At 38.3% G+C, this 14,147-nt stretch overlaps 1 protein-coding gene across 24 annotated transcripts in view; it reads right to left on the reverse strand.

The window, feature by feature from the left end:
- The window catches only part of PDE4D (phosphodiesterase 4D), a 1,385,565-nt gene that overhangs the window by 204,204 nt on the left and 1,167,214 nt on the right, over positions 1-14,147 (reverse strand). For all 24 annotated transcript variants that reach the window (XM_077897892.1, XM_077897888.1, XM_077897887.1 and 21 more), the window contains one exon: positions 672-708. In XM_077897892.1, the coding sequence (XP_077754018.1) occupies positions 672-708 (37 nt within the window). The remainder of the gene's footprint in view (positions 1-671; positions 709-14,147) is intronic.

Raw genomic sequence — 14,147 nt, forward strand, 5'->3', positions numbered from 1 at the left:
TGTCTTTAAACACTCAACGTTTAAAAAGTCTTTAAAAAAACTCTGTTATAACATTTTAGAGATGAAAGAAAGAGCACTTACTAATTACAACACTTAAAATTCATTTTGTTTTCTAGAAATTGTGCTGAGCATTTTACAAGCTTGGTATTATTTTACTGTCTTATAAACCTCATCAAGTGGGTTGTCTTGGAACTGTTATTTAACAGAGGAGTAAACCAGGCTTGGAAAAGTTCAGTGACTTGCCCAAGGCCATTCACTGAGCAAGAGGAAGAGATGGGGTTTGAACTGGGGTCTACCTTTATCCAGGCAAGTCCTCCAGTTGAAAAAAAAAAAAAAAGCAGGAGAGAACCTAAATGAGTTCTCTCTCTATATATAATATAGTATATATATTATATATATCAATTAAGGAAATATGGTCCCATTTAAGTATGTCACTTAGGTGATTTGTAATCTGAAGCAGAGACATTCTTTGGGTCTATGGGCTTAGAGGAACCAGTCCAATACGATTAAAGTCACATTCTCTAGCATTGTCTTTGAATTACTTAAATGAACCACATAATTTTTAATTGTATTTGCACCTGACTTAGAATGAAGTTAAGAACCAGAACTAATCCCCCAAGTTAAATGTGCACGTCTGTGAGAAACCTGCCCACTCACCAAACTGTGCTTACCTGAGCAAATGGGGTCACAATCAAGTCATCTCCATGTCTGAAAGAGAAACCAAATCCCATGTTAGAGATTATAACCTGTGATCACTTCTGATCACTATTCAACAGTAAGTTGCACTTTGATGAATTTCCATAAAGCGTTACAGTAATTCCGGCCTTATTCCTCTGCACATGTGCTTCCCCGCCAGTGGGCTGAAAAACAAAGTCCTCTGGGCTGTTGGCCATCGTCCAGCTGCCTGGCTACCAGGGGCTTCTCGGTCATCAAGCAAGGTCGCTGCTGCTTACTGCGGGCGTGCCAGGGTGGCGACAAGCTTCGGGCCGGCAGTGGGGCCTGGGTTCCCCTGTGGCCTCTCACGCAGGTATCAGGAAGGGGGCGTGGAAACAGCTGGCAACTGTGGCGGGAGGCCCCTCGACCACCTGACGTCTGAAGGGCAGGGGCGTCGGTGTGAGTGGCGCAGAGGGCGGGTGGCTGCAACCGGGGTGGGGGGGCAAGGTTGCCCTGCGTTGCCCCCCATGCGCTGCACGGGCTGGGGCGCAGGATGGGGGCGGGGCCCGCAAAGGCGAGGGGAGGCGGGCCACGTCCTCCGGGGGCGGAGAGGGCGCGGGGCCCACAGCCCTTCAGTGGGATTTCCTAGCGGGGGTCGGGGGACCCGTGAGATGCGTTTCCAAGATCTCGGCGGGGTATCCTTGGGATCTGGCTCACTGAAGCCTCCCATCATCAGTGGGTGTGGTCACCACCTCCGAAAGCTTCCTGGACGTGACCCTGGGAGCCCTGCAGCTGAACCGTGCGCTCGGTCCTGAGCAATTCTGAAAAGGACCCAAGGACACCCCATGAAGCACGCTTCAGATCGAGCAGCACATGGGTGACGACAGGACACGGGTCGTCAACAATGATTAGACCATTTGTTACGGGCCACCATCAAATTACACAGAGATCCTGAAATGCAAAGTGTGGTAAAATAAAAGGCAGGAAAGGTTGGAGTACACTTAAAAAAAAAAATGTGTGTAGTTTTTGTTTTTAAACGTGTTATTTTGCACCACCCATCCCTCACTCCAGGATTACATTTTGGGGGGCATCTGTTCTTTTGGTAGATTATTCAGAGGGTCAAAATTCAAGGAATTTCAAATCTAGATATTTTCCTTGTGCAGGGAGCATGCTAATCTTCCCTGTATCGTCTTATAAGCACCTGACTACAAAGTTCATTTTCTAAGAACTAAGTTATGCTGACCAAGGCACACTACTAATCCAAAATTGTTCCCTGAAAATAAGTCTTCTCATTTTTTTAGTACATGTGCTGCCGAAGCAAGCAGTCTTCTCATTTTTTACATGAATTACATTGGATGACTCTAAACTAAAACAGGTGTGAATGATTATTAAAACATGAATTTTTTCTTTGGTTGAATTTTACTTCTAAGCTCTGTAAAAGATGTATTTTGAATATACAATATTTAGAATGATTTACCAATCTTGCTTCCCTTTGCTGTCAAAGCAGAAAGAAAGACAGCTATAATTTTAGTGATGGAGATATTTCATTCTTGCTCAGAAATTGTTTTTGCCAAATACCTCAAGATTGTCTCATTTCAGTAATGGTAAAATTATTTCTACTATTTCAATGGGCAGGTTATAGCCTATCCTTTTTCAAAATGATGTAATGGTTAAATAATCAAATTCAAATGATGTAATGGTTAAATAATCTTTGAATATGTAATGAATATATAACTTTTAAGTCTTTGTCTACGTCCTCACCTCGATATTAAAATGTTTTATCAGAACTACTGTCACAAGTACAATGGCACAGGTAAAATATATGTTATTTTGTGTATGGAAGAAAATAAATATGTGAATATATATTTTAAATGTAGCCTGTAACATGCTTATAATAATAAACGATCATTAAGGTGCAAGGAAGATTCATTTTTGTTATTACCTATAATTTGGCTTACAGGACTGTGAGTTCTAATCACTGGTAAATGCACACACATACACAAAAGCATATGATAGAATATGATCCTGAAATGCTGTATTTGAATGACCTTTCCAACAAGGAACTTTTTAAACAAAGAAACTTAGTTAATAAAAGCATAGTTAGAAGGAATGATAACACCACACAACAAGATTACTAGGGATCCCCCCAAAATGGGAAGAGACTCCTAGGATCCCCTATAATTTGATGAGAAACTCAATTCAAATTTGCACAGTGACCATTATCTGGAGACTTTGAAATTGTACCTCTTGGTGATAGGATTCCTCTGAAGACAATTATGTAATATTGTCTCTCATTTAAATAAAATCAAACAAACATAACAACAACACACTTTAATTTTTAAAAAAATGGAAGGGTAACTGCTTTAAGGAAAGAAAGTAGATTTTGTCGGGGGGGGGGATTGCTATATTTATAGGACAGGTGGGAAGTAACATGGGATGGGAGGGTGGGATCAGAAAAAAGCTCAATTTTTGACCTTGTGTGTATGCCCGTGAGTGATGAGGGCATTCATTTTTTTTTTTTTTTTAAATTTATTTATGATAGGCACACAGTGAGAGAGAGAGAGGCAGAGACACACACAGGCAGAGGGAGAAGCAGGCTCCATGCACCAGGAGCCCGATGTGGGATTCGATCCCGGGTCTCCAGGATCGTGCCCTGGGCCAAAGACAGGCGCCAAACCGCTGCGCCACCCAGGGATCCCCTGATGAGGGCATTCATACGCAGGTAACAGTCACAGTGGTCAGTGGCCCGCAGCCTCAGGTCTCATGATGTGGAAGGAGGCACTCAATCACCCGCCACCGTGGACTGAAACAGAGCTGGGGAGGGCTGGCTGGCCCCTCTCCCACAGAGAACTCGACGAGTCCTGTGAGCAGGGGATACAAGGCTCCCTGCACATGCACTGCTGAATTTTCTCTTTTCCTCAAGTGGAATGACAGTAGGAGACGAGAAATACTCCCTGTGCCTTTGGCTATCCTTCCCCTACTTGGGTATCATTTTTACTACTTTATTTTCTGCCCTCATTCTTTTTTGTAATAAGAAGCCAGAAACATTAGCAAAAAGCTGATGGAGAGAAACCCCAAAGCAAACCCTCAAAGAGACTTCACTGGGATTCGGGAACCATTCAAAGCCCTTGAATGTGGCAAAGCCCCTCGTCATCTAACAAAGTGAATTCACCCAACAGCAACACCTGGATATAGTTTTGCAAACTAGTTGGTTTCAAAATTGTGTTGAAGCACACTTGGCAACCTCTCCACGCTTCATCATTACCAAACCAGATGGAAAAGCAGCTAAGGTTAATCAGAAGGAAGTTTTTACTTTATTAATCAAAGCCCCCTAAGCCTATGATACCAAAAGCATTAAGGGCCACAAAGTACCAGCTGCCTCTGAATGTCATGCCCTGCAAGGATCAATACTCAGCAGCACAGGGGTTGTGTGAAGGAGCACTCTGAAGGGGAGCCATGGGCTAAGGCTTACTTTCCGAATCTAATCTCAAGCAAACTTCTATGTCTTCCGTGCTTCACTCTATCCGGCTATAAAATTAGAAAGAAATTCTCCTCTGGAGTTTGTCAGAGAAGATTAGGGAACTGATAAACTGTGTCTTTTGAAATCCTGGCTCAAAGCCATGACCCATTTATCAATTCACCCTGGATCCACCTCTTCTGGAATTGAAGAGAAACCACTGTCATATGTTCTCATTTCTAGTATGTACATAACTGGGCATCTTGGCTACCTGACAACCACCAAGAATTAGCCACAGGAGGATTACATCTACTCACCACTATACTCCCATGTTCATGGAAGTACAGACATATAAAATACACAAACAAACAAATATGGAAACAGATTTCTATATTTGACCTTTTATAAAACTAATATATATATTTTGAATAAGTAATTTGCATATTAACTGTAGAAACTTTGGAATATTAAAAAAAAAAACCTTGCAGAACTACTCAAAAATAACTGTCAATAACATTTTCCTTCTGAATGCACGGAAGTGCATGTGTGTTATGTTATATATGATTTTTATGGAACGCATGATTTCATACACAGAATCATACTGTGTATTTCATATCTTACTTTTAACATTAAACATATTGAGTCATGAAAAACTGTACACGCCTTTATACTTTTAAAATATTTTTAATGATTTCAATCTATTTTTAGTAGATGTTAATCCAAACGTATTAAAATGTAAGCGCTGATTCTATTTTAAAATTAAAACAATTTTAAATAAGTTATGAATATTTAAATTCATTTCAGTCCTTCATTCCTTTAAAAACAACTCAGTAAAGAAAATGTGCTTATTTTGAGAAAACACTCAAAAGATAAAGCTAAATATTAAAATATTACATGAAGAACTGCGTCCATTGATAACAAATTTATGGGGATGTTGAATATTTTATGTTGTTACCCTTTTAAACTAAAATCACAAAACTATGGCTTCAGACAATAAAGGTAGTATTATGGAAAATCTGGCTGCCAAGAACATTTTGTAAAACTAAATTATATTTTTCCACAGATATCATTTTTAAAAGGTGACCTGTTTTTCCAAAAATATAATGTTGGCTTTGAGAAACTACAAGTGTCACATTTAAGAATATAATGAAGCTTTTAAAATTACTTATGAAGAAGACATTATGATTTTGGTAAACTCCTAGTATGTATTATACTGCTAAAACAAAAAACAAATGAAAAAATGTGCTTCATTTGTGTCAGATTCACTTGATGATATTGCTCCTTTGTACTGCTTGGGTTTTAAATTTAGAACTGGCTACACTCTAAGTAAAATAAATAAATAAATAAATAAATAAATAAATAAGTAAGTAAGTAAGTAAGTAAGTAAGTAAGTAAGTACTACCCACATTTATGGAATCCCAGGGAATGAAGTCCCTATGTGACAAAGCCAACCTTGGCCAGACCCAAATCTGATTTTCCTCTTTGAAGCTACTGCCATGTAGAATTCAAGTAGTCCCCTTACCACAAAAGCTTGGTCCTGTGGTCAAAAGTCACAACTACCAAAAATTGCATTTTGGCAGCAATGTTCAACATTTTACTGAGAACCTAAAATAATGTACGTTAATATAAGAGCAAAATTAAAAGAAAGCTGTTCAGTATTGTGTAAGGTGGTATCTTCCAATTTGAATTTTTTCAGTGTCAAACTCCAAGCCACATTTGTGTGTATTTATAGATATAGTTTTGATGGTATTTTGATAATGCTAACTATAGCTATACACAAGTATAGTCATCTAGTTGGAATGTTTACCCTAACTGGAGAGCACCTTTGTATTTATATTCCCTACCAGTACAAAAAGGAAAAAACAAACCAGTAGCACTTTCCTCAATTTTAACAGACAAATAAGTTAATATAAAAACAGGTATGGGGCACCTGGGTGGCTCAATTGGTTGATTGGAGGACTCTTGATTTTGGCTCAGGTCATGGTCTCAGGGTCTTTGGATCAAGCCCCATATTGGGCTCTGAGTTCATTGATGAGTCTGCTTGGGATTTTCTCTCTCTTTCCCTCTGCTCCTCTCTGCCCCTCCCCCCTCTAAAATAAATAAAGCTTAAAACAGAAATTACATGTAAATGCAAAAACTAAAAACTAAAAAACCAAACCAAATAAAAAAACCCCCATCATTACCAATGACTTACAAAACTAAACAATCTTTGCCTACCTACTGATTTGCATGTCCTTCCACCCTAAAATAAAATAATGAATGCAGTGAAATAAAATAATTGCTGGTTTCTAACCAGGTGATAATTCTGGCTGATAGCTGAATATCATATATCCATATTCAGAGTATAGCAAGATTGTATGCATGCTATATGTTACAAAGTCCTCTGAAGATGGCATTTACGTGTCTATATGTTTATATGTAAATATATATAAATGTGTGTGTGTGTGTGTGTGTGTGTGTGTAATCCTTAGGGAAATTTTATGGGCTCTCTTTCCTTTGACAGAAGGATGCTGGTTTTCCGCCTTTGTACTTCAAATAATAGGGAAAAGAGGAGGTACTCTGGGAGAGAAAACCCACTACCATCCTTATTAGTATAAAGAGAATTTACTTTATTATTTTGCCCATACAATTCAATGGAAAAAATCTTTAAAGCACATCTACTCTGCAAATGTTACATTTTAAGGAATACTTCATGTGATTAAAACATCAAATAATGTGTCCACGCAGAACCTGCATTCTGGGGTAGGGTAGGACATATATGGGAAATTTCTGTGCCTTCTTCTTAATTTTGCTGTGAAGTGAAACTGCTCTAGAAAGCTAAGTCCTCAAATTAAAAAAAGTCCTCAAATTAACAAATAATATATATTTGTTATATATATATATATTTTTATATTTGTTATATATTAAACAAAAATATATAACTTTAGAAGTGGACATGACCTTAGAAGTTATTTAGTCTTCTGAAATTTAAATCCTTTGCTCATTTATTATTTTAAGAATTATGGCCTAGATTGATACTTGGCCCCCTAAATTTTTTTTTTTAAGATTTTATTTATTGATTCATGAGAGACACAGAGAGAGAGAGGCAGAGACACAGGCAGAGGGATAAGCAGGCTCCCCATGGGGAGCCTGATGTGGGACTTGATCCCAGGACCTGGGGATCATGCCCTGAGCCAAAGGCAGATGCTCAACCACTGAGCCATCCAGGCGCCCCGACCCCCCAAAATTCTTAAAACAAAAGTCCTCAATTTTTGGCCCACATGTGCTCTTATCACAAGCACTGATGATAAAGTAAATTGAGGTGCAGTTACTGTAACATAAGCAAAAATGCTCTAGCCTGAAGTGTTATCTCTTCTTTATTTGTCATAAAACAAAAATGTAGGCTTCATTAGAGAAGGTACATGATACTAATAAATCCCCTCTAACTTGTTAGTTATATGATGGTACAAAAGACAATCTGTTTTTAAAATTACATATCAAAACCTTTTCCAATTTTAGTAAGTTAAAAAGGGCGTATAGCTATAGTCACTAAGCATATTAGTTACTTTGTTCAGTGAAAGCCCCTACAATGGAAGAATTCTTCCGGGTGTGCTGATGTCACAAACTACTGTGGTAGCATTGAGTATGGACTTCTGTGGAGGGGGAGAAATGTGGGGAGGGTTGAGGACTCAGCAGTGCTCTCACTTTGTGTTCTAGGAACAGGTTCTTCTTTCACAGAAATAGATCTTATTCGATAGTCCCATTCTTAAGGTCAGTGACCTTGCCCTCTTGGTCTTCCTCCAGGATGGGTTTTAGGAAGAAAGATTTATGGGAAGCTAATGCAACAATTTTTAAAAGATCTTCATGTGGTAAAAGAATTCAGTAGGTTAAAAAGAAGGACATGATCAAATAGAGAAGAGTGAGAGCAGGATCGTTTTCTGCATGCCTACTATGTGCCAGACACGGTGTTCTACTGGCACACCGTATTTAATTCTGATGACTAGTACATTCAAAGGATGCTCATATTCCCATTCTAAGATAAGGAACGGGACTCAGGGAACGCAAGTAACTCAGTGACAGTCATGCCCTTGGCAAGTGGCAGAGTTCAATGGTTTCCAAATGCCAGGCTGAGAGCTGGTGCTTGCCCAACAGAACATTCATTGGTCCTTGTCAAAGTGAGAATAAACATGGACCATGGGATGAGGTTTCAAACAACGTAAACACATTCCTTTTGAAAACTCTCCTTAATTCTAAGATCATGCCCTTTTTTATTGAAATGGAAATGCCTTTTAAAGACCAGATTGTGTATACTGATGAGGATTTTCTTGTTAATGTCCTTTATGTGACAAAGTATGTGGTTTGTAACCCTTGGTCAGTCTCCTGGGTAGTTTTTGAAATCTTACCGGGTCATGAAATCCCAAGGCAAGGTAATGTGTAGTGTGGCTGGATTTAAGTGCAGGCTTTAAAAACACTGTTTAGTTTCTACCACACCATGTTGCTTTCTGCATGCTTAAATGGATTCAGACTATTCTGAAGCCACACGGTAATGCATATTCCAGACTGAAACAGTACTGTCCAACAGAAATTTCTGCAATGATGGAAATATTAAATATTCTCTATCCATGCTGTCCAAAACAGTATCCACTAGCCACATGTTGTTACTTAGGACTTGAAATGTGCCTACTGCAACTGGGGAAACTGAATTTTGCTGTAATTTTAATTAATGAGAAGGTCTCATGTGGCTCATGGCTATCATGTTAACCACTAAAGCTCTTGAGCAATCTTTAGGAAACTTCAGTTGCAAGTCTTCCAAGGGAAGACAATCTTTAACATAACTGGGGGAAAAAAGCATCTACTCCAAGCTTAGAGGCAAAAGGACATCGATATATTAACAGAACAAAATTCCTGACTGTTTGGCAAAGGCCCTAAGTTAAAAGATTTGCCCAGGAGCCCATCAAGATTCTCCATCCCTTAAAGAGAAATCAAAATTTTAGTTTAAGTGTTTTACTTCTTTATTACATTCTCATCTAAAGGCTGTTGTGCCTGCCAGCAAATACCAAACCCAACGTTGATCAAAATCATTAGTTCAGGGTCAAGATATCTGAATTCTAATTCATGGTGTGTGTGTGTGTGTGTGTGTGTGTGCACTCACCTGCATGTACTCAATCACATGCAAGACACAATATTGTTTAGTAGAATTTTGTAATTTCTAAAATGGAGCTAATGATATTTTCCTTAGTTTCCTTAATATGATTGTTTTGAGGATCAAGCACGAAACTTCATGGGAGAACTCTCCATCAACTATAAAGTTTCTACAGATGCCAGACAAGTACTCTGCACTCCTAAGCATGAACTAAAAACTGGTCAAAAAATAAAGGTGTATATATTTCACTCCTCAAAGAGTCTCCTGAAGCTTAGCCACAAAGGAGGGAACATGGTCCGCCTTGTGAACATCCCAAACTTGAACTGGTGAACACAAGATTTTTTTCAGGCATATTTGAAACATGTTTTTGTCACTTTGCTCCTGTGTTTGGAGAACTGGATTCTAGATAAGCTGTCTGCCTGGGAAACACTAGTCTCTTCCTCAATAAATAGTACAGGATGGGCTCCCTGCCAACAATGCAAAACAAACAAACAAGAGACCAAGAAATAGTGACCTGTATTAGAAATTTTACCTCAACTCTACAGTAGGTGGAATAAATGAATCAAAACCCAGTGTACTGAATGAACATAAAGGATACATACGAAAAGACAACATATGCATGTCAACACATGCAATGAACTCTATGATATAATGTAAAATATTTCTATCAACTGCCTTCTTTATAGTTTCTGTAGAAATGCATTCGTAATTGACAATTATAATGATTGGATGAAAGTTTTGTTCTACTGCATTTAAAAAATGTTGCCATGGGGACCAGTAGATAGCACATAAATCATAAGGCTTGTTTTCTTTTTTGGCAAAACACAATACAACAAAACAAAAAAAAAACAAAAAGTCAAACAGAGAAACAAACAAAAAAATAACCAGCCAAACAAACACAACTGGCCCTGTGCAAAGAAGGAGTTCAGCCTAAAGTTCTCTAAGCTGTAAAGAAGGACTGGAAGTAGAGCTGTGAAAGGCTGAGATCTGCATACAGCCTTGTTCTCCCTGTGAGTGAAACAATGAGCTGAAAGATCTTGGTTTGGGGGCCATTCACAACCTTTTACTAGGAGACAATGCCATTCACTGAAGTGCTTCACCCATTCTCTGTCACAGGGCAACTCCCACATTTGCAGAGGGGTACACAGCCATTCCCTCTTCCTGTTTTTAACTTGTCCACTTCCAGTGAGAAGTTGTAGGAACTGCCGCCTCACATATGTCTAGACATAACTGTCTACTGATCAATGACAACACATTTTTCTGCACCAACGTTAAGAAAATGCCTGAAACCTCAAGACGATTACCAAACAGCTGACCAAAAAAACCAGAGAGAAATTGCAATAAGCAGGTGGAAGAGCTGTGCTATTTCTTCAGCATATCTCACCTGAGCTACACAACAAAGTGCCAGGAATCTGATAGCAAGGCCCAGTGTTTGATATTCTTTTTTTTTTTTTTTCTGAAGAAAAAACATGCATCTGGTTTCTTTGTCCATTTTTATAATAGACCTACCTAATAGTAGGTCTTTAAGTGTTTCATATTGCAGGGATTTAGTGAGAATGAGTTACTCATTAAGTCTGAGGCAAAAGTATAGCTTCATGATCAAACATTTAGAAGTTTAAATAGCTCATTTCCACAGGGCCTTTTTCTCTTAGGTGTGGGAACTGAGGAACTCAGTCTTATGTCAAGAAACACATCCCATAAATGTTTCAACACTGTGATGACTTTTTCTTATAAGGCTCAGACAACAGTACAGAACACATTGAGAACAATTTGCTAAGTATCTAAGACCAACAAGCAAAATAAATATTTAAAGTGACTGATATGGTAGTGAATAAAGATATATATATATAGATATAGATATATAGATATAGATATATATAATAAGATATATATCTATATATATTAAGATAGATAGATAGATAGATAGATAGATAGATAGATAGATAGATAATCTATCTATCTTAATATTGACTGGGTAACCTCTTCAATCCAGAATTTACAAAAAGTAAATGAGAGGAATGCATGACACAAACAAAAGTTTTCTCTTATTTTCATGGGCCTATGGCATCTTCAAACAGTACCCTGACATGGAGTAGGCACTGTCAATATTTGCTGAATGAGGAAAAGCATGATACTTTCATTAAAAAATACACCAATTAATACACTCCTTTATTTGGAATGTGTTCGAAGTCACAGATTGGAACCTCCTCAGTAATGGACTGTCTTCTTTCTCTGAGAAATCACCAGCTGCACATTCCTACCATCAACCATCAAAATTTAAAATTTAGATAATTTTCATTTTCTTTTTTAAAAAAGTTTGTATTTATTTATTCATGAGAGACACAGAGAGAGAGCCACAGACATAGGCAGAGGGAGAAGCAGGCTCCATGCAGGGAGCCCGATGTGGGACTCTATCCCAGGACCTGCGGATAATGCCCTGAGCCGAAGGCAGATGCTCAACTGCTGAGCCACCCAAATGTCCCAATAATTTTCATTTTCTAACACCCTGGGGCATGGTTTTAGATTTTAGTTCTCCTTAATACACACAGGAAAGAGCACTGGGGAAAGGAAACAAATGAGAGGCACCAGCTCCAGTGTCCACAATTGATAGGACTAGAACCCCTTTGGTTATGGCCATCTGCCCCTTACAAGTCAAGAGACGGGAAGAGCTGATGATTTCAACTCAATTCACTCACCTATGGCCACTCTGCGCTGACAGCACCAGACAAGGTACTGTGCTAGTTATTCTTATTGAAGATGGTTTTCAAAATGTCCTAACTTTATTTTATTCACAAGTTGCTCTGAGGGATAGTGTTCTTTGCAAACACTGAAAAATTAGCCAGTTCCTCCTTGACCGAGGTTGATCTAAGTTTGCTCTCCAGTAGGAATCTCTGATGACTCACAGGATTGTGTGATGATCACTGTATTTTAAGCTACCCTTTCTTCTCACTTTTTTAAAAAAGTAGATGTTACCTTTTGTTAGGTATTAAGTCTGAGGCAAAAGTATAGCCTCATAACCAAACATTTAGAAGTTTAAATAGTTCATCTTCATGGCGTCTTTTTCTCTTAGGTGTGGGAACTGAACTCAGGCGACTATTTTTCTGTTTGTTTGGTTTTTTTTCCCTCCACAGTTACAATTAGAGTCCAAACACTGTGGAACAGAAAGGGTATGAAAGAAATTCAGAAAGGAAAATTGCATGCTAAATATTAGGGCAAACTCCCCTGAAGATGTAACAGGTGGCAATAATCTTATCACAGAAATAATGACATTTATTTATTTATTTATTTATTTATTTATTTATTTATTTATTTATTAATGACTTTTTAAAAAAGAGATTGAGAGAGCATGAGCCCAATGGGGGGCTCGATCTCACAATCCTGAGATCATGACCTGAGCCAAAATCAAGAGTTGGATGCTAAAGTTACTGAGTTACCCAGGAGGCACCCCAGAAATAATGAGTTTTTAATGTTTGGTCATTCTCCTTTTCTTTTTTTTCCACCTGCTTTAAGAACTTTTCAAGGGATCCCTGGGTGGCGCAGCGGTTTGGCGCCTGCCTTTGGCCCAGGGCGCGATCCTGGAGACCCGGGATCGAGTCCCACGTCGGGCTCCCGGTGCATGGGGCCTGCTTCTCCCTCTGCCTGTGTCTCTGCCTCTCTCTCTCTCTCTGTGACTACCGTAAATAAATAAAAAAATTAAAAAAAAAAAAAAAAGAACTTTTCAAGACTAATATTTATCTTTCCATGTCCCTTAAAACCTCAAGATATATCTATTACTTTGGCAGTAATAATCAAGGGATATTAGAATACATAATTAGTTATTTAAAAAACTGGAGCACAATACAGCAACATCCATCTTGGAGTAATGCATTAGATTCAACTCTTGGGACACCTGGGTGGCTCAGCGGTTGAGCATCTGCCTTTGGCTTAGGTTATGATCCCGGAGTACTGGGATCGAGTCCCACATCAAGCTTCCTGCATGGAGCCTGCTACTCCTCCTTCTTCCTATGTCTCTGGCTCTCTCTGTGTATCTCTCATGAATAAGTAAATAAAATCTTAAAAAAATTCAACTCAAAACAAATTCAACTCTTGATGTCTATAACATCAACAAACATGATCATTCAAAACAGCAGAACATTAGAACTTCCTTTTTATGATTTTTTGAAAAGCACAAGATTAGAAACACACAAAAAGGTGTCCTTGGCTGGCATTTTAAATTCCTTAATTCAAAGACTGAAGAAGTATGTTTAACTACAAGTATTATTTTTACCATTCAGGGAACTCTTATTTTTTATGTACTTTTTTTTTTCTTGTTGTTTTTGGTTTCTTGAGACAGAAATAAAATGACTTCAGTAACTGGACAAAGAAGTAGAGTTAAAAAAAAAAAAAGAGGAGAAAAAAGTAGCAAAAGAGGGGTCTAGCAGCTGATGACCTAAGAATACTCTGCCAATAGACTTCCTGGAACTTAATGGCTAGTGTTAGTTAGTTAGTTAGTTAGTTAGTTAGTTAGTTAGTTACTTAGTTAGTTCCAACACTCCATAGTAATAATACTAACAGCGGCCAACCCACCGAGAATGGAAGAAAAAGCTGGTTTATCTGGCTCATTATCAAAATAATGCTGCTTTAGACAATAAAAAAAGATTTTGTCTACCTGGGGTCCTAACCGAATTAGAAATGGAACAAATTCTCTACTCTAGAGCTCATCAAGAAGTTCATGGCTTTGAATCCGTCGAGTGTTTTTTTTTCTTTCTCTCAACAAAATCTCTCTTCACACAGACATTTGATTTAGCTCCAATCCTAAGGATGTGTATAAACACCCTAACACAGAGGTTCTCATACTTTCTCAGTTCACAGACACTCAGTAATTGTTTACGGCAAATCATTGGCCAAAAGAAATAATGAATGGTTCCAAATATT

The sequence above is a fragment of the Canis aureus genome, chromosome 5, assembly GCF_053574225.1.
Source record: "Canis aureus isolate CA01 chromosome 5, VMU_Caureus_v.1.0, whole genome shotgun sequence".
Taxonomy (NCBI): domain Eukaryota; kingdom Metazoa; phylum Chordata; class Mammalia; order Carnivora; family Canidae; genus Canis; species Canis aureus.